This window comes from Carassius gibelio, chromosome B21 (genome assembly GCF_023724105.1).
Source record: "Carassius gibelio isolate Cgi1373 ecotype wild population from Czech Republic chromosome B21, carGib1.2-hapl.c, whole genome shotgun sequence".
Classification (NCBI taxonomy): domain Eukaryota; kingdom Metazoa; phylum Chordata; class Actinopteri; order Cypriniformes; family Cyprinidae; genus Carassius; species Carassius gibelio.
Window position 1 is genome coordinate 6,760,335 of NC_068416.1, and position 25,182 is coordinate 6,785,516.

Here is a 25,182-nt window from a genome sequence, read left to right on the forward strand (position 1 = left end):
TGATGGTCCCCGGTAAAATGGGCTCGGGAGTAGCAGTACGATCGGAACGCTCAAAAAGACGGGATAAAGCATCGGGTTAGATGTTTTTGGAACCCGGCCGGTAAGAAAGTGTAAAATCGAAACGACCGAAAAACAATGCCCACCGAGCCTGCCTGGAGTTAAGTCTTTTGGCGGTTCTAATGTATTCAAGATTCTTATGGTCCGTCCATACAATGAAAGGTACACCCGACCCCTCAAGCCAGTGACGCCATTCTTCCAGTGCAAGTTTGACTGCCAACAACTCTCGATTGCCAATGTCATAATTAACTTCCGCAGGAGATAGACGGTGAGAATAATACGCGCAAGGATGCACCTTACCGTCTGAGGATGCGCGTTGGGACAACACTGCTCCTACCCCCACCTCTGACGCGTCGACCTCCACTACGAATTGACGTGAGCGATCAGGGGTGACGAGAATGGGAGCTGAAACAAAGCAGCTTTTCAGTTTGGCAAACGCAGCCTCGGCTGCGTTTGACCACCTGAACGTCAAACTAGGGGAGGTCAAGGCGGTCAGAGGAGCGGCTAGTTGGCTGAAATTACGGATGAAACGCCGGTAAAAATTGGCGAACGCCAGAAATCTCTGCAGGGCCTTGCGAGACTCTGGGGATGGCCAATTTACCACAGCCTTAACCTTCTCAGGATCCATGCGAACACCCTCAGTCGAAATGATGTGTCCTAGAAAAGAAACAGACTGTGCATGAAAAACACATTTCTCCGCCTTGACAAACAATCCATTCTCTAGCAACCGCAGAAGCACTCGTCGTACGTGTTGCACGTGTTCCTGGAGAGACGAAGAAAAAATCAATATGTCATCCAGGTAAACATATATGAACAGATCGACCATGTCTCGCAACACGTCATTAACGAGTGCTTGGAAGACTGCCGGCGAGTTGGTAAGCCCGAAAGGCATCACGCAGTACTCAAAATGGCCTCTAGGGGTGTTAAAGGCAGTCTTCCACTCATCCCCCTCCCTGATGCGGACCAAATGATAAGCATTACGTAAGTCCAATTTAGTGAAAACGGACGCTCCCTGCAACCTCTCAAAAGCTGAAGACATAAGCGGCAAAGGATAGGTATTCTTTACCGTTATGTTGTTCAGCCCTCGGTAGTCAATGCAAGGTCGCAAGGATCCGTCCTTCTTTCCCACAAAAAAGAACCCCGCCCCCGCTGGAGAAGAAGAAGGGCGGATAAACCCCGTTGCTAGAGAACTGGATATATATTTCTCCATGGCCGCCGTCTCTGGAATAGACAAAGAATATAACTTGCCTTTAGGCAGAGAAGTACCTGGCAATAACTCTATCGCACAGTCATAGGGACGATGAGGAGGAAGAGAATCAGCACGAGACTTACTGAACACCTCCTTCAGGTCGTGGTACTCCGCGGGCACGTTAGCCAAATCCACTGCTTCCCCCTGAAACACAGACTCAGAAACATTAACACCAGCAGACAAAAGACAAGACGAATGACATTCCTCGCTCCAGCTAACCACAGATCCGAGGCGCCAATCGATCCTGGGGTTGTGTTTCTGGAGCCAGGTGTGACCGAGAACAATGGGGGATTGAGGTGAGTCCGTGATGAAGAATGAAATCTCCTCCGTATGGTTGCCAGATGTGATGAGAGAAACAGGTAAGGTGGTCTGTGTGATGACTGGCAGTCTGTGTCCGTTGAGTGCAAAAGGTGCAATGGGGTGTTTGAGGGAGGTGAGAGGAATGTTGAGTTTATTGGCAAACTTAAAGTCCATGAAACTACCCTCGGCCCCAGAATCCAACAAAGCGTGATGATCGAGTGCGTGGGTGGACCACCGTAGACTCACCGGAAGGAGTGTCGATGTAGATGAGGTCTTCCTGGCAGAGATCCCACCCGATAGTAGCCTCCGTTTTACTATCGGGCTTGGTCTTTTACCGGACAGCGCTGGATGTGATGTTCTTGGCTGCCGCAGTATAAACATAGTCCCAGGGATCTCCACCTGATCCTCTCCTCCCGGGAGAGCCGAGCTCGCCCCACCTGCATGGGTTCAAGATCTCCAGGTGGGCTGACCGCAACCTCTGAGCGCTGTCGCTGAGCCTCCGGTCTGGTCGCGAGAACTGCTCTCCCCCTCCGTCTGGCGGCTTGGTCGAGTCGGTTGTCTACTCTGATGGTGAGGTCGATCAGGCCATTGAGAGAAGTGGGGAGCTCGACGGCGCGGATCTCCTGTTGGATGCGGTCAGCCAACCCATGCAGGAAGTGATCCCACTGCGCCTCTTCGTTCCACTTACACTCCGCCGCCAGGGTGCGGAACTCAATGGAATAGTCGGATACGGACCTGTCTTCCTGACGTAGGTCCGTGAGAAGTCTAGCCGCCTCCCTCCCGGCGACGGAGCGGTCGAAGACCCGTCTCATCTCCTCCGAAAGGGCGTGGAACGAGGCACAGCAGCTGTCTTGGTTCTCCCACACCGCCGTCCCCCAGAGGGCAGCCCTCCCCGTCAGTAGAGACAAGACGAATGCCACCTTCATTTCCTCGGTGCAAAACGTGCGGGGCTGCAGGGCGAAGTGCAGAGAACAATGAGACAGAAATGATCGACAAAACTCTGGCTCACCCGCATATTTCTCAGGGATGGGGAGGCGTGGTTCGGACTGGGAAATCCCCCCGGAGACAATCGGCGGTGTGGGTGGCGTGGGAGGCGCAGCGGGTGGCGGTTGTAGTTGATGTTGAGCCTGGAGAGCGAGCTCGGACACCTTCGTCACCATTGCTTGGAAAGCTCGACCCATCTCATCTATCGCCTTGTCTTGGCGATCCATACGACCAACGGCTCTCTGCAGAAATTCCTCCAGATGAGATGGGGAGCGATCGCCTGCTGCTTCCATGATGGTCAGATCCTACTGTGACGGCTAGTAAAAAGAGGAGGAAGCAATTGCAGGCAATCAAATGAAGTTTATTGAAATTAGAGTCCAGAATGTTGGCAATGGGAAAGAAGGTCTACGGTGGCGTGAGAAGAGCTGGATGGTGAAGTCGATGGTGAAGGTGAAGACGGTCAATGGATGAAACCAGGAACGGACCGGAACACTGACACGAAGACGACAACACGAACACAATCCAGAACACGAACACGGGAGACGGTAATCCAGCTAGGGAGCGGAGACATGAATGAGGATCTGACAACAGACGGAGAGATGAGTGAGTTTATGTAGCTGAGTGGAGATGAGGATCAGCTGGAGCGAGACAATCAACACACAGGTGACAACAATCAACCAGACGAGCACATGGAGACTACGTGAGTACAAAAACAAACACAAAACATGACACGGAGGAAACAATGGATTTCCTACCGTGACAGTAGTATACTCACAATTATATTCCTTCTTAGAGAAAAATGGTATATGTGAGGATTTCTAGTCAGGATTTAGACCGTATCATAGTACTGAGACTGCTCTCCTTAGAGTTACAAATGACCTGCTCTTATCATCTGATCGTGGGTGTATCTCTTTATTAGTGCTATTCGATCTTAGTGCTGCATTCTCTTGAATAGACTAGAAAACTTTGTTAAGTGCATTAGCATGGTTGAAATCGTACTTATCTGACCGCCATCATTTCGTTGCAGTGAATGAAGAGGTATCACATCTATCACAAGTGCAGTATGGAGTACCTCAAGGCTCAGTACTAGGGCCGCTACTCTTCACGCTTTATATGTTACCCTTGGGAGATATCATCAGGAAACATGGTGTTAGCTTTCACTGTTATGCTGATGACACTCAGCTCTATATTTCTTTGTGGCCTGGAGAAACAAACCAATTTGAAAAACTAATGGAATGCATAGCCGATATAAAAACCTGGAAGATTAGTAATTTCTTACTGCTAAATTCTGAAAAAAAAAGCAGAGGTGTTAATTATAGGACCTAAAAACTCTGCTTGTAATAACCTAGAACACTGTCTAAGACTTGATGGTTGCTCTGTCAATTCTTCGTCATCAGTTAGGAACCTAGGTGTGCTATTGATAACAATCTTTCCTTAGAAAGCCACATTTCTAGCATTTGTAAAACTGCATTTTTCCATCTCAAAAATATATCTAAATTATGGCCTATGCTCTCATTGTCAAATACAGAAATGCTAATTCATGCATTTTAATGACCTCGAGGTTAGACTATTGAAATGCTTTATTGGGTGGTTGTTCTGCATGCTTAGTAAACAAACTACAGCTAGTCCAAAATGCAGCAGCAAGAGTTCTTACTAGAACCAGGAAGTATGACCATATTAGCCCGGTCTGGCTCCCTATCAAAAATCATATAGATTTTAAAATATTGCTTATTACTTATAAAGCCCTGAATGGTTTAGCACCTCAGTATTTGAACAAGCTCTTATTGCACAATAGTCCTCCACATCCGCTGCATTCTCAAAACTGAAAAAGAGAACTGTCTATTTCAATAAATGCAAAATTTAAGTAGATTTTCAAAATGTTATTTATTATTTATACATGCACATTAGGCTATATTCCTACAACATGATAGTTTATACATATGGTTGCCATTTCCATCTTTTGAGTAGTGTTACAAAAATCCTTACAATGATCAATTGTAAAACACATTAATGATACAGTACTTGCAAATGACATAGTATTGTTACAAATTATAATAATTCTAAAATGGCATACGACACTGTCTTGCACTCCATCATCTCATTTGACACATTTAGGCGCACACACGACACACAAACACACACACGATTAGTAAACTGCAAGCAGTAATAAATTATTGTCCACATCTGTTCTTTGAGAAAAACAACAAAAGCATAAAGAAATTTACTCACGGCTAATTTGGGGTATAAATATTCATCACAACACTGTCAACAACTGAACAAAGTGACACATTTTGGATAATGAAGAGTTGTGATATTGAAGGAGAAGTGTACTTTGACACTGTATCAATGATTTGATTGTCCATACTGTATATTTAGGGCATCTCGAGTGGAGCAAGCCAGAGATACCACAACAAATTTGTGCAACAATACCGTGGTAATGATTTGTAACATAAATTTGTGAACCATCATGACATTTTCGTGTACCACAAAAGATGGATAAGTATTTCTCTACATTCTCTTGACAGCTACCAAAATATATAACCAAAATCACACAACTATTTTTTTTTCAATAAGTATTTTGTCTCTTAAAGAAATGCTAGAATGTAGAATTTAGATTATAATGAGACACACTGTATTCTAAAAGTTCCTGTGCTTACCTCGCCAAACTCTATTTTGTCATCCTGTCACCTCCCTGTGTCCTTTCACCTTAAATTGAACAAATTCTGTTCCCTTCCTTCTCTGTCTGTCATGATCTCCCATCTGAGGAGTGTGTACTGTGCAGGAATGGAAAATAGCAGCATTATGGTCGCACATCTGGCCTCCCAAGCCTCAATCGGACCACTCGTTGTCCTCCGGCTCAGAGTCCTCATCTGATTCACTGTATTCCACGGCGATGCGTCGGGACAGGATTGTGGCCACGTCGTTACCCACCGGCTCTTTCTTGGCCTCCTGCTCTCTCTGCTCTTGCACCTTACGAAGCTGGATACCTGGAGGAGGAGCCAACAGTTTAATAAAAGCTCATGCATATATAATGCAAAAAATAAATAAATTCTGAAGGATCATGTGATCTTATGTGTTGTGCAGCTTCATATTTCTGTGGAAACTCTGACATTCCTTTTCAGGATTCCTTTATGAATCTCTAAAATGGTTAAAAAATCATAAAAAAATTTATGTAATGTCACTTTTGATCAATTTAAATCATCCTTGCTAAATAAAAGCATTAATTTATTTTCATTCATTAAAGAAGTACTTATCCTAAATTTTTGAATTTAATATCAGTTCCCCATCGAGGGAGAGACGATGCGTCGATAACGCTTTGGGAACGCATTCTGCGTGAGTGCGTCTGAAGCATCCATGTCAACTAGTCTAATGGCGAGAGTGAGCGTCAGGAGTGACGTCACGACCAGGAATTGATAAAATCCCCAACCGGAGCAACCGGTGTTAGCTTTCTGTGCCTCAGCAAGCGATCTGTGTCAAACCTGTCTGTCATATTTACTGTTGTCTTGTGCAAAGTTTATATACTATGGCTAAGCAACTATTCAAACCGTGTGTTTCTCCCTGCCCGCGTTATTTAACGGGTGGGGATACACACGAGCTTTGTGTAGTTTGTTTGGGAGTGGAGCATGCGGTATCAGCCTTCGAGGAGACTGATTGCCCGCATTGTGAGAAGCTTTCGCTTCGCATGCTCCGCTCCCGCTTGTCACTCTTTGATGAGAAGAGCGGCGAGCCTCGCGCTCCTCAGGGTGCAGGACCCGCTTCTGCCGAGGCAGAACGGAGAATGCATTCCTGGGGTTCGCAAATGGATCTCTCAGCGGGGTTGGAGACGGGTCCGAGGGCTCTTTCTCCTCCCTTACCTGGGAGATCCATAGCTCAAACTCCGGTGTCGGAAGCCCGCCCCGCGGCTTCTTCCGCCCGGGGGGAGAGCCCATTGCTTCGTTGCTCTAGCTCCGAGGAGTTAGATGTAACGGGCAGTGAAGGTGACACAATCAGGGGGGAAGAGGATTCGCCATCTCTTTCCCCAGCATATGAGGAGTTGGTTGATGTATTAACACGAGCTGTAGATAAATTACATATATCTTGGCCATCTGATAAACAGAGCGCTCGTCCTAAAAGCAAATTAGACGAGCGTTTTCTGTCTTCTAAAACATCGCCTACATCACGGGGTCTCCCTTTTTTCCCTGATCTTCACAGTGAGCTGTCTAGATCGTGGAATAAGCCATATTCATCACGTCTTTTCAGCCCTCAAGTGCGCATTTATTCTGATATAAGAGGGCTGAAAGAAAATGGTTATGAAGCGATGCCCCGGGCGGAGCAGACGCTCGCGAGCTATCTTACCCCTGGTTCAGCGTCATCTATTAAGAACCCGACTTTGCCCACGAAGCCTTTAAAGATCACATCTAATTTAGTGGGTAAAGCTTACACAGCAGCAGGTCAGGCTGGAGCTTGCCTTCACTCGATGGCTTTGCTTCAGGCTTATCAGGCTGAGCTGCTGGGGGAGTTAGATAACAGTGAGGGAGTCAGCCGTGACGAAATTCGCGAACTTCGTCGGGCTACGGATTTATCTCTCAGGGCGACTAAAGAAACAGCACGTGCTATTGGTAGATCTATGGCTGCTTTGGTTTCTACAGAAAGACACCTTTGGCTTAATCTTTCAGATATTAAAGATAAAGATAGATCTTTTCTTTTAGACGCTCCCATTTCTCATGAAGGTCTGTTTGGTGATGCTGTGAATGAAGTGGTTGAAAGATTTCAAGAAAATAAAAAGCAATCTGAAGCTTTTAAAAGTTTTCTCCCTCGCCGTTCTAATCCTGATGCTGCTGGGCGTGCAAGGCAGCCCCAGCCATCATGCTCCTCATATCGTGTTTTTCAAAAAGAGAGTGTTGCGTCTCGCGCTCCTCCTCAAAAATCACGGGGACCGAGCCAGCACTCACAGCCAAAGCAATCTAAGCAGAAGCCGGATCTGAGGACCGTTCTTCTCGCTAAGAAAGCTTCGGCTCAGAAGAAAAGGTCCTGACGCCAAATGGGTCAGACCTGTGAGGGCAGCCCCAATCGAGACGGTGCGGTGTACACCTCAGTATACGGTGCCCGTCCAGTCTCGGTGCTCTCACGGGGCCGTCCTGCCAACCCCGCCACCCTTGGTGCCTCGGGGCGCAGCGGTCTCCAGCGGGTCTCTGGCGCTGTGTCTCCCAGACGCTGCGTCAGGCTCGCTCCCTCTGAGGGGGGTCCAAGAGCAGTTAGCTCGGGTGGTTCCTGCGCTTCGGCTTCAGGTCCCCGAACTAGCTGTTCAAATTACACCAGAGGCCAGCCTCGAGAGGCTGGTTCCCTTAGTAGAATGTCTGACAGAATGGAAAAGTCTGCTGAATATATCTCAATGGGTCCTGCAGATAGTAGAGAAGGGTTACAGAATCCAGTTCGGTTCTCGTCCCCCACGCTACAACGGGGTGTTGCTCACAGTAGTGCATCCCGAGCAGGCTCTGGTCATGGAGCAAGAAGTGAAATCTCTTTTAGCGAAAAATGCTATAGCGCAGGTGTATCCTCCCGACAGGGCATCGGGTTTTTACAGCCGTTATTTCATTGTTCCAAAAAAGGATGGAGGGCTGCGTCCCATTTTAGATCTTCGTCTGTTGAATCGTACAGTTCAGAAATTAAAATTCAAGATGCTGACACTCAAACAGATCGTGAATCAAATCAGATCCGATGACTGGTTCGTCACAATAGACCTAAAAGATGCGTACTTCCATATCTCCATCCTCCCTCAGCACAGGAAGTTCCTAAGGTTTTCTTTCGGGGGCAAAGAATACCAGTATCGGGTACTTCCCTTCGGTCTAGCTCTCTCACCCCGCACATTCACGAAATGCGTAGATGCAGCTCTGGCCCCGCTCAGGCTGCAGGGCATACGTATTCTGAATTACCTGGACGACTGGTTGATTTTAGCAGAATCAGAACAGTTGGCGGTTCCGCATCGAGATGTCGTCCTCGCTCATATGCAAAAGTTGGGTTTGAGGCTCAATACCAAGAAGAGTGTGCTATCTCCATTACAGAGGACCACTTTTCTTGGGGTGGTATGGGATTCGGTCACGATGCGAGCCTCTCTTTCGCCCGCTCGTGTAGCCAACATCCTCGCAGCCACTTCGGAGCTAAAGCTAGGCCAGTCACGCACTGTAAAACAGTTCGAGAGATTGTTGGGTCTCATGGCAGCAGCGTCCAATGTGATCCCCTTTGGCCTGCTGGGCATGAGACCTTTACAGTGGTGGCTCAGGACCAGAAGGTTCTCCCCGAGGGGAAACCCACTTCGTACGATCAAGATCACGCGGCGGTGTCTCCGCGCCTTGGTCATATGGAGAGAACACTGGTTCCTGTCCCAGGGTCCGGTATTGGGAGCTCTTTGTCATCGGGTTACCATCTCGACAGATGCTTCCCTTACCGGCTGGGGAGCGGTAATGGAAGGCCGCTCAGCTCAGGGTCTGTGGGAGAGCCATCATCACTCTTGGCACATCAACTGCCTGGAGATGATGGCTGTCTTCAAAGCTTTGAGGCACTTCCTGCCAGACCTGAGGGACCATCATGTGCTGGTCCGCACAGACAATACATCGGTGGTCTCTTACATCAACCGTCAGGGGGGTCTGCGCTCGCGCCCACTCTGCAAATTAGCGCACCAGATCCTCCTATGGTCTCTGGGGAAATTACGCTCTCTGAGGGCGATGTATATACCAGGGACTCAGAATATTGGAGCAGACACCCTGTCGAGGCAGGTGCTGAGGCCAGGGGAATGGAGGCTTCACCCGGAGGTGGTGGAGCTCATATGGGAATGTTATGGCCAAGCAGAAGTGGATCTGTTTGCTTCTCAGTACACGACGCACTGTCCACTATGGTTCTCCCTTACTCATCCAGCCCCCCTGGGGTTGGACGCTATGGTACAGACGTGGCCGAGGCTACGTCTGTACGCCTTTCCCCCTGTTGCTCTGCTCCCAGGAGTTCTGGAGAGAGTCCGCCAGGACGGAGTAAGTCTACTTCTCGTAGCTCCACACTGGCCGAGTCGAATCTGGTTTGCGGACCTGATTCATCTCCTCGACGGTTCTCCCTTGGAGATCCCGATCAGGAAAGACCTTCTATCTCAGGCCGGGGGCACTATATTTCACCCCCGGCCAGAGATTTGGAAGCTTTGGGTGTGGCCTCTGAGGGGGCGCAACTCATAGAGAGTGGTCTCCCTCAACTGAGGTTGTGGAGACCATTCTTAGCTCCAGAGCTCCAGCTACGAGGAAACTTTATAGACTCAAATGGAGTGTTTTTTCTTCTTGGTGTTACCAACATCAGTGTGACCCCGTCCACTGCTCTGTTGGCTCAGTTCTTGAGTTTTTACAAGACCGCTTCGCTTCTGGTCTATGTCCATTCCCCTTTAAAAGTTTACGTGGCGGCCATCTCGGCTTTCCACGCCCCAGTGTGTGGTGCATCTCTGGGTCGAGACCCTCTTATCTCTCGTTTCCTTCGTGGCACCTTGAGGCTGAGACCTGCAACTCGTTCTAGAGTGCTGGCCTGGGACCTGGCTATAGTTTTAGAAGGCCTTTCTAGGGCTCCGTTTGAACCCCTAGATTCGGTCTCTGAGAAGTTTCTTTCGTTTAAGACTACATTTCTCCTTGCTATTTCGTCCCTTAAAAGAGTCGGAGACCTTCAGGCTCTCTCGGTTTCTCCCACCTGCCTTGAATTTGCACCTGGGATGGTCAAAGCATTTCTCTACCCGAAGCAGGGATACGTCCCTAAGGTACCGACCGTTGTTCCGAGACCTATTGTTCTGCAGGCTTTCTGTCCTCCCCCGTTTGCATCATCGGACCAGGAAAAGTCTAACCTCTTGTGCCCGGTGCGAGCATTGGACACTTATGTTCATCGGACTTCTTCTTTTCGGAAATCCGATCAGCTGTTTGTTTGTTTCGGGTCACCTAAGATAGGTCTTCCTGCCACTAAACAGACACTTAGTAAGTGGATAGTTGGGGCTATCCTTCTTGCCTATGAGTCTTCTGACCTACCGTGCCCTTTGGGGGTCAGAGCTCATTCTACTAGGAGTATGGTGGCCTCTAGAGCCTTATTATCTGGGGCCTCTCTTCAGGATGTTTGTGATGCGGCAGGCTGGTCCTCGCCACTCACATTCGTCAGGTTTTATAGCCTAGACCTGGACGCTACTCCCGGGTCTCAGGTTTTTAATTCTAGAGGCGTTGGGTTTTCTGTCTGACACTCAGGCACTTGTAATATGGCGGTTTGGGTATTCTCGTTCCCAAAGCGTTATCGACGCATCGTCTCTCCCTCGATGGTGAACGTCTCGGTTACGTCTGTAACCTCGGTTCCCCAAGAAGGGAACGAGACGATGCGTCTCCCTGCCATACTTCCTTCGTTCCTGTGATCAACTTGCTTCGGCACTGTCGAAGCTAACACCGGTTGCTCCGGTTGGGGTTTTTATCAATTCCTGGTCGTGACGTCACTCCTGACGCTCACTCTCGCCATTGGACTAGTTGACATGGATGCTTCAGACGCACTCACGCAGAATGCGTTCCCAAAGCGTTATCGACGCATCGTCTCGTTCCCTTCTCGGGGAACCGAGGTTACAGACGTAACCGAGACGTTTCCACAAAAATATAAAGCAGCAAAAACATAATAGTAAATGTTTCTTGAGCAGTATATCAGCATATTAAAATGATTTCTGAAGGATCATGTGACACTGAAGACTGGAGGAATGATGCTGAAAATACAGCCTTGTGTCACAAGAATAAATTACATTTTACAATATATTCAAACAGCTATTTGGATTGTAATAATATTTCACATTATTTCAATTTATTTCAACCTTGTTTTTACAGAAAATACTTATTTAAAAAATTTAATATCTCTATGATTCCAAACTTTTGACCAGGAGTGTAATATATTTGTGTCCCTGGAGCACAAAAGCAGTCTCTGGGGTATATTTGTAGTAATAGCCAAAAAACATTGTATGTGTCAAAATTATCATTTTTTCTTTTATGCCAAAAAATCATTAGGATATAAAGTAAAGATCATGTTCCAAGAAGATATTTTGAAAAAGTTCTACTGTAAATATATAAAAACATAATTTTTGATTAGTAATATGCATTGCTAAGAACTTCATTTGAACAACTTTAAAAGATGATTTTCTCAGTATTTAGATTTTTTTAGCACCCTCAGATTCCAGATTTTAAAATAGTTGTGTATCTTAAGAAACCATACAGCAATGGAAAGCTTATTTATTCAGCTTTCAGATGATGTACAAATCTCAATTGACGCTTATGACTGCTTCTGTGTTTCAGGTTCATATATATATATATATATAGTGTATATTTGAAGAGTTCAGATGCAAAAGCCAAAAAAGTGTAGTGACTGCTGATTTTCGTCTAAAATTAGCATTTGTGTCTGGCTACGTTCAGTAAATTTACTTTAATGGCATTGTATAGGTCAAATAACTATTGTAAAATAACTGAACATAAATATAGGAGAGTGATTAAAAATGCTAATTTTAGAAGAAAATGTCAGAGTGCGTTTAGAGGCATTTTCATCTTAACTCTTCATATACATGTTTTCTTTTAAAGGGCCTATTTTAAGGCCATTTTAAAATCTTTAATAGCCTAATTAATAAAAAAAGCACATGCTTCATTCAGCCCATTACCCTGGACTCTCTTTTCTGTGCACACTGACCTCTGCGGATGGCGGCCAGCAGGTCGCTCCGGGCGTCGCTCATGGGGATGAGAGGCACCTGGCCCTTCCTGGGAAGAGTAGACTCTCCAGACGGGTGTGTTACTCGGGACGGGGACGGGCCGTGGGTGGGGGGTCCTGGTGGAGGAGGGGGCGGGGCCACAGGCGGGCCGCCCATTCCAGCATGTGAAGGGGAAGCGGTGTAGGCAGATGGAGCAGCTGAAGGAGAAGACGGGATGTAGGAGTGTGAGAGCGACACCACTGTCCCCGGAGCCAGTGAATGAGGTCCAGACGCACTGTCAAAGGCTGTCTGAGAGGACGGGATGAGGGGAGGAGGTGGAGGAGGAGCGGGCGGCACGAAATGCTCCAGGATCTGATGGCCGCTGAGAAGTGATTACAAGCATTTGTCACATCCCAGTTAACCCAAAAATAAACATGCATCTTTATGCAGTCGTTTCTTTCATTGAGGACAAAATGATAATTTACCAGCATACCTGGATAATACATGGATAAATACCATATAACCTCATCTTTGGGTTCCAGAGGTAATTCGGGTATATAAGTAGCACAATATTATATCATATAGTTATAGATATGTATTTTAATTATAAAGCACAATTATAACATAAAGCAATGTTTACGCTATTTTTTATTCTGCATTCAGAAGGTTGTATTTGCAACCCCAGTTGTAGTTCAATCAGTCTATTTTTTAATTTAGGTAAGCATTAAAGAAACAATATATTTCTTGTTCACTGTAATAACAACTGATTAACGATTAAAAGATGAGATTAAAATATAATTGCACAACCGCCCAGTAGGTGGCAATATGCACTAGGAATGCAAATCACCATTACACAAAAGAAGAAGAATGGTGCCATCAGAATGAGAGTCCAAAACAGCTGATTAAAACATCACAATAATCCACAAGTAATATCCCATCCATGAGTTAATATTCATGAAGCCAAAATCTGTGTGTTTGTAAGAAACAAATCCATTATTAAGACACTTTAACTTTATAACTTTTTAACTAACTCCATAATCCTTAGTAAAGCTTCCTCCAGAAACGTATTTGTTGTTTCGGTTTGTAAATGTTGCTTGATCTGTGCAGATTTCTCTCCTGATTCAGACAAGATTAACTTTTTAATGGAAAATCTATATTTTTAACTGTTTTAAGTTAAAATGTCTTAGTAATGGATTTGTTTCTTACAAACACTCATGACATTAACTGATGGACTGGAGTGCTGTGGATTATTGTGATGTTTTTATCAGCTGTTTGGACTCTCATTCTGACGGCACCCATTCACTGCTTATAGGATCCACTGGTGAGCAAGTGATGCAATGCTACGTTTCTCCAAATCTGATAAAGATCTTCATCTTGGATGGCCTGAGGGTGAGTACAGTTTTAGAAAATCATCCTACTGTTTATACTGTATATATATATATATATATGTATATATATACTGTGTATATATACATATATTCTTTAACTGTAGAGAGAGAAGTGACGTGCCTGTATTCTTTGGCAGCTGTTGGCCGGGGTCCGTTGAGGGACGAGTCTGCCGCTGGGGGTCCGTGGTGGGCCTGAAGACGTCCTAAAGAGTGCTGTCTGGCTGCCGCGGCGGTGGAGGAGGCCGGGGGCCGGTACGCTCGGTCCAGGGACTGAGTCTGTGTGAGGCCTGCGTCTTTCCCATCAGCTCCTGCTGCACCTGCTTCCTGCGGGTGACTGGGACTCGCTGGGTACGAGTGTTCATCTGACATGCCAGATCTGTGTTAAAGCACAGAACAACATCCACACACACAGCAGGCACAATATAGTTACAATGTGTTACACTGAAGTTCATTTCTGATCATTGTTGAAACATTTGTGTGTAGTCAAGTTCTTAACTTATTTACTTGAACTGAACATCAAGGTACCTTTTTTTTGTGTGTGAAGAAAAACCATATAGTATGGGTCATTTTCATCCACTTTATGCATTTTATGCGTGTTTTTTAGTCATGCATTAAAAATTAGTAATGAAAATGTCATTAATACTGCTTATCTGCTTTACTGAACCCTGGCAAGTAAAATAAAAACAGACAAAAGTTCATGTTCACAAAACGACACAAAGAAAATATAATAATTAAAAAAAAAATTGTATTGCTGAAATCATTGGCTAATAGTTTTTAAGGTAAGTAATTTTAAACAGTGTTAACTAGTGAATATGCATCTCTCTTTATATTGCTGGGTTTGACGTCACATTCAGGGATACATAAACAAAATTATATACCATTCAACCATCAACACCATAAAATGTATTAACAGTACATTACACTGGGGTTTTCCCAAACTGGGCTCAATGTAAGAACTGCAGTGGCTTTGTGAGTTGATAAAAAGGTATCAATTCTTTAATGTAAAATAAAAATAATGTAAGCACTTTGCTTGCATGTCAATGTGACCATTAACCAGCTTCAGAGAACTGTAAACGTGCAAATCGTTAAATCACTGGAAAATTTACATCCTCGGATCTTTCAAGTAAATATTTTATCTTACGGCTGACAAAAATGTTTGGCAATCCCTGCATTACATGAACAAACATGAAGACAACAATGACATTACACGGCCAAAGTCTTCTATAAAAAGTAACTGTAATCTGAAAAACGTTAATGAAGCATCGTGTCAACCAATGCAGAGTAAAATTCAATAAGTGACACACAACAGTAAGAGTCCTTATACAGAGAGCTGTCAGAGCTCAGTTCATTTTTAGGCGAACTATCCCTTTAAGTGAGATCACATGACTCACCTGTCCGGAGACAGAGATCCCTCAGAAGACATGCCATGGTAAGGAGACGGCGTCAGGCGAGTGTCCGGACGAAATTCCTTATCGTACGCCATCATGTTCCACTCCTGACGCCGGTTACGAGCTTTACGCACTTTCTTTACCTCGCGAGTGGGATCCTCCACGTGCTTTTGCTCTTGCTAAGGCAGAAAGAAGGAAGTGTTTCTATAAGCTCGAGAACTAATCTTTAACCACACAGAACAGAAAAAAGTCTCTAAATGAACACTGACCTAATGATCACAGATTATTCGTAAGATAACTTCTCAACAAGCAATCTCACAAAAATCAGTGTCAATGTTTTCTGTATCGTTTAGTAAAGATCTGTTGTACTTTGAATCAATTCTCTCTACATTATCTCTTCTGTAATTTAGTTTTAGCAACTAACTTTGAAAATGCAACTACTTGATTATATTGTAATATTTATTTTACCAGTTTAACATGTTTACCAGAACATGCAATGTTCCCAATGCCTTCATTAGATGTTAAATGCAGCAGACAGTGAGAAATATAATAAATCCATTGCACACTTTCAAGAGCCCTCCAAAACTGATTGGTAACTGGCAAAACATCTAGAATAATATGACTTATATATTCTAAAAGCTTGTTTCTTGTGAATTCCAAGATATCACAGTTGCAAGAAAAATCACAGTTGCAAGAAAAAAATCCGAATTGCGAAATATAAATTATGAGAAAAAATAAATAAGTAAATAAAGCGAGTTATAAAATCCAAACCTGAGGAAAGCTTGTAAAAAAGTCAGAATTATGAGATAAAAATTTGCAATTATTTTATTTTTTGTCAAATATATGGCTATTTTTAAATGGCCATCACTGGAGAAAGATACTATAAAGTATTTTAGTGTCTTCTGTTGCTTGCACTTTAAGTTGGAAGCTCTGTTTTGTACATTACTCTTTTTTTGTGTCTTTTTATCCTCTTGCAATGTATTGGATAAGCAGTTGTGACTGCATTTATGTACTTACATAATGCATGTTTTTGGCTATATGCAAACACACACACACACACACACACACACACACACACCTTCTGTCGTCTTTTCTCCTTCCTCTTGTTTTCTGTGGCTTGCAGCATCTTTTCCTTCCAAAGGTTAAAAAAGTAGGATGGATCGGTATAGAATTTGAGCCCGTCTTTTTTGTCATCCCTGAAAGACAACACAACAAAATGAATGTATTACAGTTAAAAGGGTTATTTTTGTTTATTATTACTATTTTGCATATAGAAAATTAAGCTTATTTAACAGCCATTACTTGGATTAGCCAAGGTCATATTCTAACAGTGACAGGTGAACCTTAACGTCATGTGATGCACAGGGAAGGGGTGATAAACAGGTCAGCTGTGTTTGCTGCAGCGTGCACAGACCTGTATGGTGTGAGGATGTTGAGAGGAGGTGGTTTGTCACAGCGCTGGTACATCTCCATGACAGGGTTCGGGATGGAGTTTCGGGTCACCACCTGCTGGTCCTGAATAGTGGAGCTCTTGAACGCTTTCCGCATGTTGATGTCCTGTAAGGACACTGTAGAGCGAGCAGACAGAGCCGGACAACACCGTCAAACACAAACCTGCTAAAAAGTGCCAGATTTACAGCTTGCATAGCCACAAACACTCTTTCGCTGTCAAGATTTACTAAATACGCATTTTTTAGGAGTGTTCCTTTAGACACAACATTTATGTAAGTAGAGGATTTAAATGAATTGTGCAAGGTGATTGGCTAAGGTTTGTGGTAATCTGTTACCTGTGGGGAGCTTTCTCTTTCTGTGCATATCATTTAGAGACTCATGGTTCTGACCAATTAAACTGCAGTTGTAAATGTTGCATGCACGGTTAATGAAGTGAGTCAGACAATGAAGCACATTACATTACATCATTACATCAATAGGAACTTCCCATAAGGCACCGCTCTATTAATTATGTTCCCTTGTCAACCAAACTATTCCACTGTGCTCTTAAATAACTCCGCTAGTGTCTAGACATCAGTGGGATACGCTGCTAATTACTGCAGCTGCCTCATCTACCCATCTCTACTTATTATTCAGACTGCTCTGAAAATCACTTCATGAGCGTTTTACCATGCCATATGAGAGAAATATCGTCATATCATATACACACGGAAAATTAAAGGTGTTCGTGGAAACCTGTCAAAATAAAAGTCCTGTTAACTTGAACAAATTGTGAAAGAAATATATTACTATTGTACAACAGAATGTGCATCTAAATGCCATAATAATAATAATAATAATAACAGTAATATAAAACTACTGTTATTCCTGCATGTTTACATTTTAACAGTAAACCACTGTTGTCCTGCACTATTTGCCAAAAATGAGTTGATAAATTCAGTTATGCCATCATTTGTTTACTAGAAAAACACAGAATTACTGGATTTAATTAGGCATGCATATTAATGGTTTATTGCAATGTAATTAAACCAATTAATTTGAATACAGAAAAAAGGAAACACAGAATTTTGTAAATATAAAACGTACTTTGAGAAAAAGTTAAACTTATTTTATAGGGACCTAAAATGTTACTTTTATAAATATTGTATAAGTTTCATGATTTCAATTAATCAGACATGCTTTTCTGATCACTAAAATTAATTTAATCATTAAAAATGGTCCAGAAATAGTAAAATATTTTTAAAACATTAAATATTAAATATATATAAAACAATATTTTGGGAAAAAAACTTAATAGAATTTGGGAAAAACTACAATGGATTTCATAGGGTGCTTAACTTCTGCATTATACTGATGACCTGCGCCCATCCTCACAGCAGACCTGTGTTTGTATCCTGGTGTATTTCCAGGCCGTGTCACAAAAGATCAGGTCTCTGTTACTCACCCTCCTCCACTGTGGAGTCCAGTTGTGTGACCTTCACGGCCAGCAGGTCGACGCGCTCCTGCAAACTGTTCATGCGCATGTAGAAGACGTTGGCCTCGTTAAACAGCTCCCCGAAGATGTCCTCCGCATGTCGACCTGAGCAAATAAACACACAATGATGTACAATAAGGCAAAACTTACCATTTAAATAGCTTTCATCTACAGAATGTAGTGATGGGATTTATGGCTCTTTGAGGGGATCCGGATCTTCGCGATCCGTTCCTTTCAAAGAGCCGTTCAAAAGAATGGCTCTTTTGGCTCTTTTTAAATATTTAGTCAGTTTTAAGAAGCCAGCTTGGGAGCATCTCAGTTTATCCTGGAAATAATCACTGGGAGGTATTATGAGGTGAGATTTGTAGTCAAATAATTAAAGCTCAGATATCACACACCAATATCTGAGTTTGAATTATTCTGAAATATTGATTATTACCTCATTTCTCATGTGTCGACTATATTCCATAGGGTTGCACAAATCCCTCTGCTTAGACATTGACATCATTATTTTGATTTACCTTTAGTACAAAGTGTGTGTGTGTGTGTGTGTGTGTAAAACTACGTTGACTTATGTTATTCATACAATACCTACTCACAAATAAACATAAAAAACTAAGCCGGCTGCAATGAATTTCTGTGCAAAACAGCTTTTACTACAAACACTTCCACACAAGAACATTTTGATAGAAAACAAATTTTTTTTTTAAGTAGATAAAATTAGAATAAATAAAATGGAAATGTCTACATACTACATACTATTACTACTGTAAACTTTGCAAATAGGACATCAGCCCCTTCAAGTCAATGAACAATAACAAAGTGGGCTGCAATGAATGTCTGTGGAAAACAGCTTTTAGTGAAACATTTCTATACAAGTACAGTATCACAAAAGAACATTTTTAATGATTTTAAAATAAGTTTTAAATGAACACAAAATGCAATGTAAATGCATGCACAACTAATAACTAATATCATCACGCTATAAAGGGTTGGCCTGCGCTGGGTGCGCCCCTCCCCCTATAACTGTTCTGTCTCCTGGCGGAGCTCATTTGTATGAACACGCATAGGAAAAAAGAACGATAGAAAGAACGGCTCCTCTCCAGTCGCGACTCGGCTCCCATCGTTCATGTTTATGAGCCGTTCAAAAGAATCGGTTCGTTCGCGAACGTCACAACTCTAACAGAATGAGCCCATGAAAAAGGCTTATTCTTATTTTAATGTACACTGAATAAAAAAAATGTTGTAGAAAATCACAAATTGCTAGTAAAAAAAATTAAAAACAGTAACAATAAAACTGCAAGTAACACATACAATTTTGAATTAGAAAAGTTTTTTTTAGATGTACTCCAGTCTATGTTTTATTTACAACTTTGAAAAATAATTTATTAAAGTGCACATTTCAAAAAGAGTAAAAAATTCAAACCTTGAAATTCATCACAAAAGTGCAACAAAAAAATTTTCATTTCACATTCTAATGAAACTTTCATCTTAATATAGTATTCCTTACATATCAAAAAAACTTTGAAAAGACATCAGAATTATCAGTATTTTGGGATGGGCTATTTGAAAAATTAAAATAAAAACTTTTAAGTTGCAAACGATTATTTCAGTGAGTTATGGTGACACAATAATGTACATTTCTGCTTATTATTGTGCACAATTTAAACTCAAATTTCTGCGTTATTTTGTCTTAAATTAAGTTGTAGTAGCTTAATAAAATGTCCTTTATAATCATCTGCAAAACATTTGGCACTAATTAAACTATGACATGTAAAATCAACAGCAATAATTATCTGAGTTATAATTTAAATCTAATTATATTTAATAGTGGTCGACAGATATATCGCCAAGGCTGTTATATCGGCTGATATTTGGCATTTTTAGAATATTAGCATTGGCGGATAAGTTTTTCTGCTTGGCCACTGTGTTCGAGGCAGGACTTTTATTTTGACGGATAGAAGTTTGTCTAATAATCAGATACAACGGTTAAACAAAAGAATTAATGTATACAAAAAGTATTATAACGATTGCTTTTATATTATTATTGATAGAAAGGCAAACATTATAATACTTTCTCGTTTGCCGTTAGCATTAAGCGAATAAGCATTTATATAATTTAAGCAAATTTTTGAATGACTAATAAACATTTATTTTCACAAACCTTGCAAACTTAGTCTCATCCAGCTGTGAGATCTTGTGAAGTGTGTATCCAGCATGATCACATGTTCTCTATTTGTGATGGTCGGTCCGTGTGAATTAAATGCTTTAAACTATAAACGTGTTTTTCTTAAAATTTAGCCGAGACTTACTAACAAGGAACATCACAAGCAACTTGTCATAAAAAGGCTGTTTGTCTTTGCATAATGCATTAAGCTCGTGAAGAAGCCATGTAGAAACACACTGTAAAGCTATATGCTCAAAGCTAAAACACAGCTGGCTGTGCTCAGCGCCGAAGCTGCAGAAGCCTAATGGGCTCACAGCAAACCCAGGGTAACGAATGAAAAGACCGAGTCAGGACTGCATTAAACCAGGGAGAGAGATGACTGTGCATCAGCACTTCTAGAGTAAAAAACTGAACCTACTGAGTCCTCCCAGCTGTTTGATGATGGCCGCCAGTGTGCTGTTTGTGACACATTCCAGCTCGTTGGTCACCCCGTCGGGCAGAGCACCCCGGCACAGGTGCTTGGGCTCGATGGTCCTCTTCACGAGAGGCATGACTGAGCTCAGCTACACACACCGACCTGAGAGAGCACAGGAGGCTTGTTAACACAACATTATCATGGGGTAATGTCATGCGGCAAACACAAACATTTTAAACAATTCTTCCTTTCTCTTTGGAGTGTTACAAGCTCTTGGTGCATGAAGAAGATCTGTAAAGTTGCAAAGACTAAAGTCTTAAATCCAAAGAGATATTTTTTATCAAAGTTAAGACTCATCCACGCCCCCTAAAACGGCTCATTTAAACACGCCCCCACATGTCTATGTCACTATGTGGAAATATTTGCGTAATGCCGCCCAAATATTAATGTAAAGAAATAAGTCTGGTTTCAGTAACACAGTTAGTGTTGAAGCAGTCGTGTCAAGGAGACGTGTGTGTTTCTAGGAGAAAGAAAAAGCACTTTATTTGTTCTTCCAAAGTAGATGCATTTAGCATCTTTAAGATTACTTACAACCGAACAGCAACACATTTTATGGACAACTGTTTCGTGAACCTAGTAGAGGAGCTTATTCTGACAATCTGAGCTTCTGAAACAGGTACTGTAAGTATGTTTTGTTATTAGTTTAAGTATTGGCTACTGAATGTTCAAATGCAGAGTTTTGTGCATCGTGTGTGTGTTCTAAGGAAATGATTAACTGTATTTACATTTATTTTGAAAGATGAAGCTCGTGATTATGGAAAGCGGCGTTACATTTCCCATGAGTCCTTGTGGTGATCAGCCAATCGGAACGCATTTGAGAGAGGCGGGGCATAGAGGACCTACAATAATGTACAGTTATATTATTTAAAAATAATGTGTTTCTTGATCTGTTTTATAATACAATTAACAGAAAACAAAAATGCCTTGCACACTAGCTTGCTCTATTCTTTTCTATTCTACAGTTTAATGAAAAAAGCTTGTTATGTGTACTGCATTACACTAACCGAGAATAGTTTAGCACTTGTATATCACTACTCTTTCATTGATTTTGATTGCTTCCATTGTCCTCATTTGGAAGTCACTTTAGATAAAAGCGTCTGCTAAATGACTAAACGTGTATATATATATATATATATATATATATATATATATATATATATATATATATATTCACTATATATTACCAATATATTTAGTCACTGTGTGTTTGATGGGTTTACTTGGACTGTTTGTCTTGAAGCCAGGCCCTCTCTCACGCTCCACTGAACACTATAGAGTCGCTCTCATGAGAGGAAGTCTGTTCCTCTCTGATCATCTCTCTGTAAGGCTACTCGAAACACATCCATTTTCTTACTCATTTTATTTCTGTTTGGCCATTTTCAATAAAAAGGCAACACTTGATTTTTTTAATCTAGGCTGCAGTGCTCCCTGAGGCATGGAGAGAAATACAGACACACGGGGAACTCAGTCTGTGGTGCGCATGACGAGGTAAGCTCATTCAAACGAAACAAACGCGTATTATTTTAGCTGCGTGAGTAGCCTAGCAATTAGCCTGAAGATGTGCATGTTTGCTAGCACTTGTATGCTAACAGTGCTCCCCCTCTTTACTTTCATTAACACAAACTGAAAAATAAATCTCATTTGTATCTACTCTATCTACTCTATCCATATTCATTTTATTGCGTCATACTCCTACACAAACACATAAACACACACACACACACACACACACCAAATCTCCAAATCTAATAAGGGTGATTTTTCACCATTTTTTACAGCAGAATCTTCTTTTTCATGGTTTTAAATAATATATTTTTGTTTTAAGAGACAATAAAAACAACTTTGCTCCTCTTCTGGTAAAATAAGAGCATTATTTACAAAAGCTTGTGATAGTTCGTAATGTAACATCACGTAACATAATGTAACATTTCTGATCAAGTCTCTGAGTAACATGTCGTTTATTTAAGCATTAGAACTCAATTCAGTAAAAAAAAAATATAAAGAACTATGCAAAAAGCATTTTGACCATCTCAAGCTCACTTCGAGCATGTTTATAACCCGAATGTCAAAAATGCATTTTATAATGTCCGAATATTACAACTAAAACATTGACAATAAAACACTCAGACATCAATCACTTCACTGAATTATATATGCCAGCAAATAAATAAATATTACCTTACGATCCATCTGTTTCCAAATCCACATTATTTGAATATCACAACATCAATATCTGTTAAAAAACAATGTGCACAATACACAGTAGCATTTCTGAGAAGCAGAGGTCCAGTGAAAACATGCATTTCCCAAAAAACCCACACTACTTTTGACTAATTCACCGCTTTTTTTTTCCTTAGTGTTTTTTTTTTGTCATCTAACAGTGCAACAACAAACAGGAACAACTAGACAAAAAGATTAAATGATAATATGTGATACAGCTACAAGTAAATAAGTGAATAAAATACAAACATGAATATAGAAAACAGTAGGGAAAAGAACAGAGCAAAGGAATATACATATTGCACATATTGTGTCTGCCTTATAGTATGTGAAAATTAAAGAGCATTTGCTAGCCACAGATGATTATTTCTCTGCACAGATGAATTATCTCTCACTTTCTGTCTCTACAGTCAGAGGCGGGAACTGATTCATGAGAGGAAACCATAGCAACGTCTCAACTATGCTGGTGGCAAGACATGCTAGACTCCTTCACCAAAAACACATTTACGTAATCTGTTCCCAGCGCTAGGAATGTGAATCCAGCCCTGCATTCCCGTGCTTGCGGCTGCTTTCAGAGCTGTGGGAACGGGTCACCCAGGTTTCAGTCTGTAGAACGTGGGATTTCTTGTAAATAAGATCGTACATCATTGCCAAATGTTCTTTTTTTCTTGTCCATCATTGCTTCTGAGCAGAAGGCTTAAAAGCATAAAATAACCAGGATTAGTCTGAACTGAAAACTGATGTTCACACAGAGGGCTTTAAATCCTCAATAATGCAAAAAAATCACAATAAATGGCAAAAATGATGGTTTATTTGGTGAACTAGCCACCAGTGTCTTTCAGATACTACCGTTTAATGATAATAGTGCTAATTAAATTCACAGCAAGGTGTAGCTCGTGACAGGAGACCAGTGAGTGTCTGTGGCTGTTGATTATACAGTAAAATCTCAAATGTTGGGTGCATCAATTAATTATGAGTAATCAAGAAGAATCTGTCATGACAGCTGCACAATAGGTTTCATTTTGTACATTTTCTCAATGTCTCAAACTATGCTCAGATTTGCCAAGACACTCAAACGTTAAAGATTACACTGAACTCAAGCAATTCTCATCAAATGATCTGAGCTGTACTATCTCTGTTTATTTCATTTCTGCATACATCATTTTGAATCATGAATCATGAATCAGTGTCTTAGACAAAATGAAGAACATATGTGACCCTGGATCACAAAACCAGTAATAAGTAATAGCCAAGAATATATTTTATTGGTCAAAATTATGGATTTTTTTTTAAAAACGAAAATCATTAGGATATTAAGTAAAGACTATGTTCTTTGAATATATTTTGTAAATGTCCAAACCTAAAAATATATATAAAAAAATAACTTTTGATTAGTAATATGCATACCTAAGGACTTAATTTCTTTTTTGCTCCCTCAGATTCCAGATTTTGATATTCAAATAGTTGCATCTCTGCCAATTATTGTCCTAATTACATTTATTCAGCTTTCATATGTTTTATAAATCTCAGTTTCAAAAAACTGACCCCTGTGACTGGTTTTGTGGTCCTGGGTCACATATGAGATCTCAGTCTGTGGCTGTTGATTACCATGACGTCACTCATCCATAACGCCGAGTCGCATGACGTCATCCACGCAAACCACTGCGCTGGCATGTGATATGATAACAGGTGCATCTTTCGGTCACACGGGAAAATAACGAAACGGTGACAGTCATTAATATGAAGGTGATGAATTGTTGATCTATCGGCTCATTTGAAAGCCCACAGAGCCAGCAGTGTTATATCTTCGCTTCTGCTATTCTAGTCATGTCGGCATTATCACATAACAAGTATGAGAAAACACTGAACGCAAGGAAATCCTGCGCGTAATTGCCATTTACTTACGAATAAGTGTAGTTGTCTCCGTCCTCTCGCTGTTCTTTCGCGAGGTCGTCGTTTTCGATGGGCTTTTCGGCGTTACATGGCGTTAAGACGCGCGCGGTGCCGTCACGCTGTCGATGGGTTGAGGTGCGATGAAAACGCACGCTCGCGTTGCCTGGGAAGCGTCGCTCGTCGCTGTGCGCCTGCAGAGGCGATGCCACTGCGCATGCGTGTGCGATACCCTGTGTGTGTGTGTGTGTGTGTGTGTGTGTGTGTGTGTGTGTGTGTGTGTGTGTGTGTGTGTGTGTGTGTGTGGAACACTGAGACATAATGGATGAAATAAGCAGAAATACACACGCTTGAAGGGAAACACTAGTATTTTATTTTCAGGAATTGTCCTTTTTTATGTTACTTACCCAATTTAACCAAGTCTTCCCATTTAACTGTTTGCATTGT

The 25,182-nt window shown here is 41.9% G+C and overlaps 1 protein-coding gene across 1 annotated transcript; it reads right to left on the minus strand.

Annotated features, from left to right (window-relative positions):
• Nucleotides 1–4,455: 4,455 nt before the first annotated feature.
• Nucleotides 4,456–24,931, minus strand: LOC127986615 (actin-binding protein WASF3-like). Its single transcript, XM_052588922.1, has 9 exons — nucleotides 24,751–24,931; nucleotides 20,569–20,727; nucleotides 17,954–18,088; nucleotides 16,472–16,625; nucleotides 16,136–16,253; nucleotides 15,061–15,236; nucleotides 13,791–14,045; nucleotides 12,284–12,663; nucleotides 4,456–5,577 (listed from the first exon to the last, which is right to left on the minus strand). The coding sequence occupies exons 2-9, from the start codon at nucleotides 20,699–20,701 to the stop codon at nucleotides 5,420–5,422; spliced, it is 1,509 nt and encodes a 502-aa protein (XP_052444882.1). The 5' UTR covers nucleotides 20,702–20,727; nucleotides 24,751–24,931; the 3' UTR covers nucleotides 4,456–5,419.
• Between the last annotated feature and the right edge of the window lie 251 nt (nucleotides 24,932–25,182).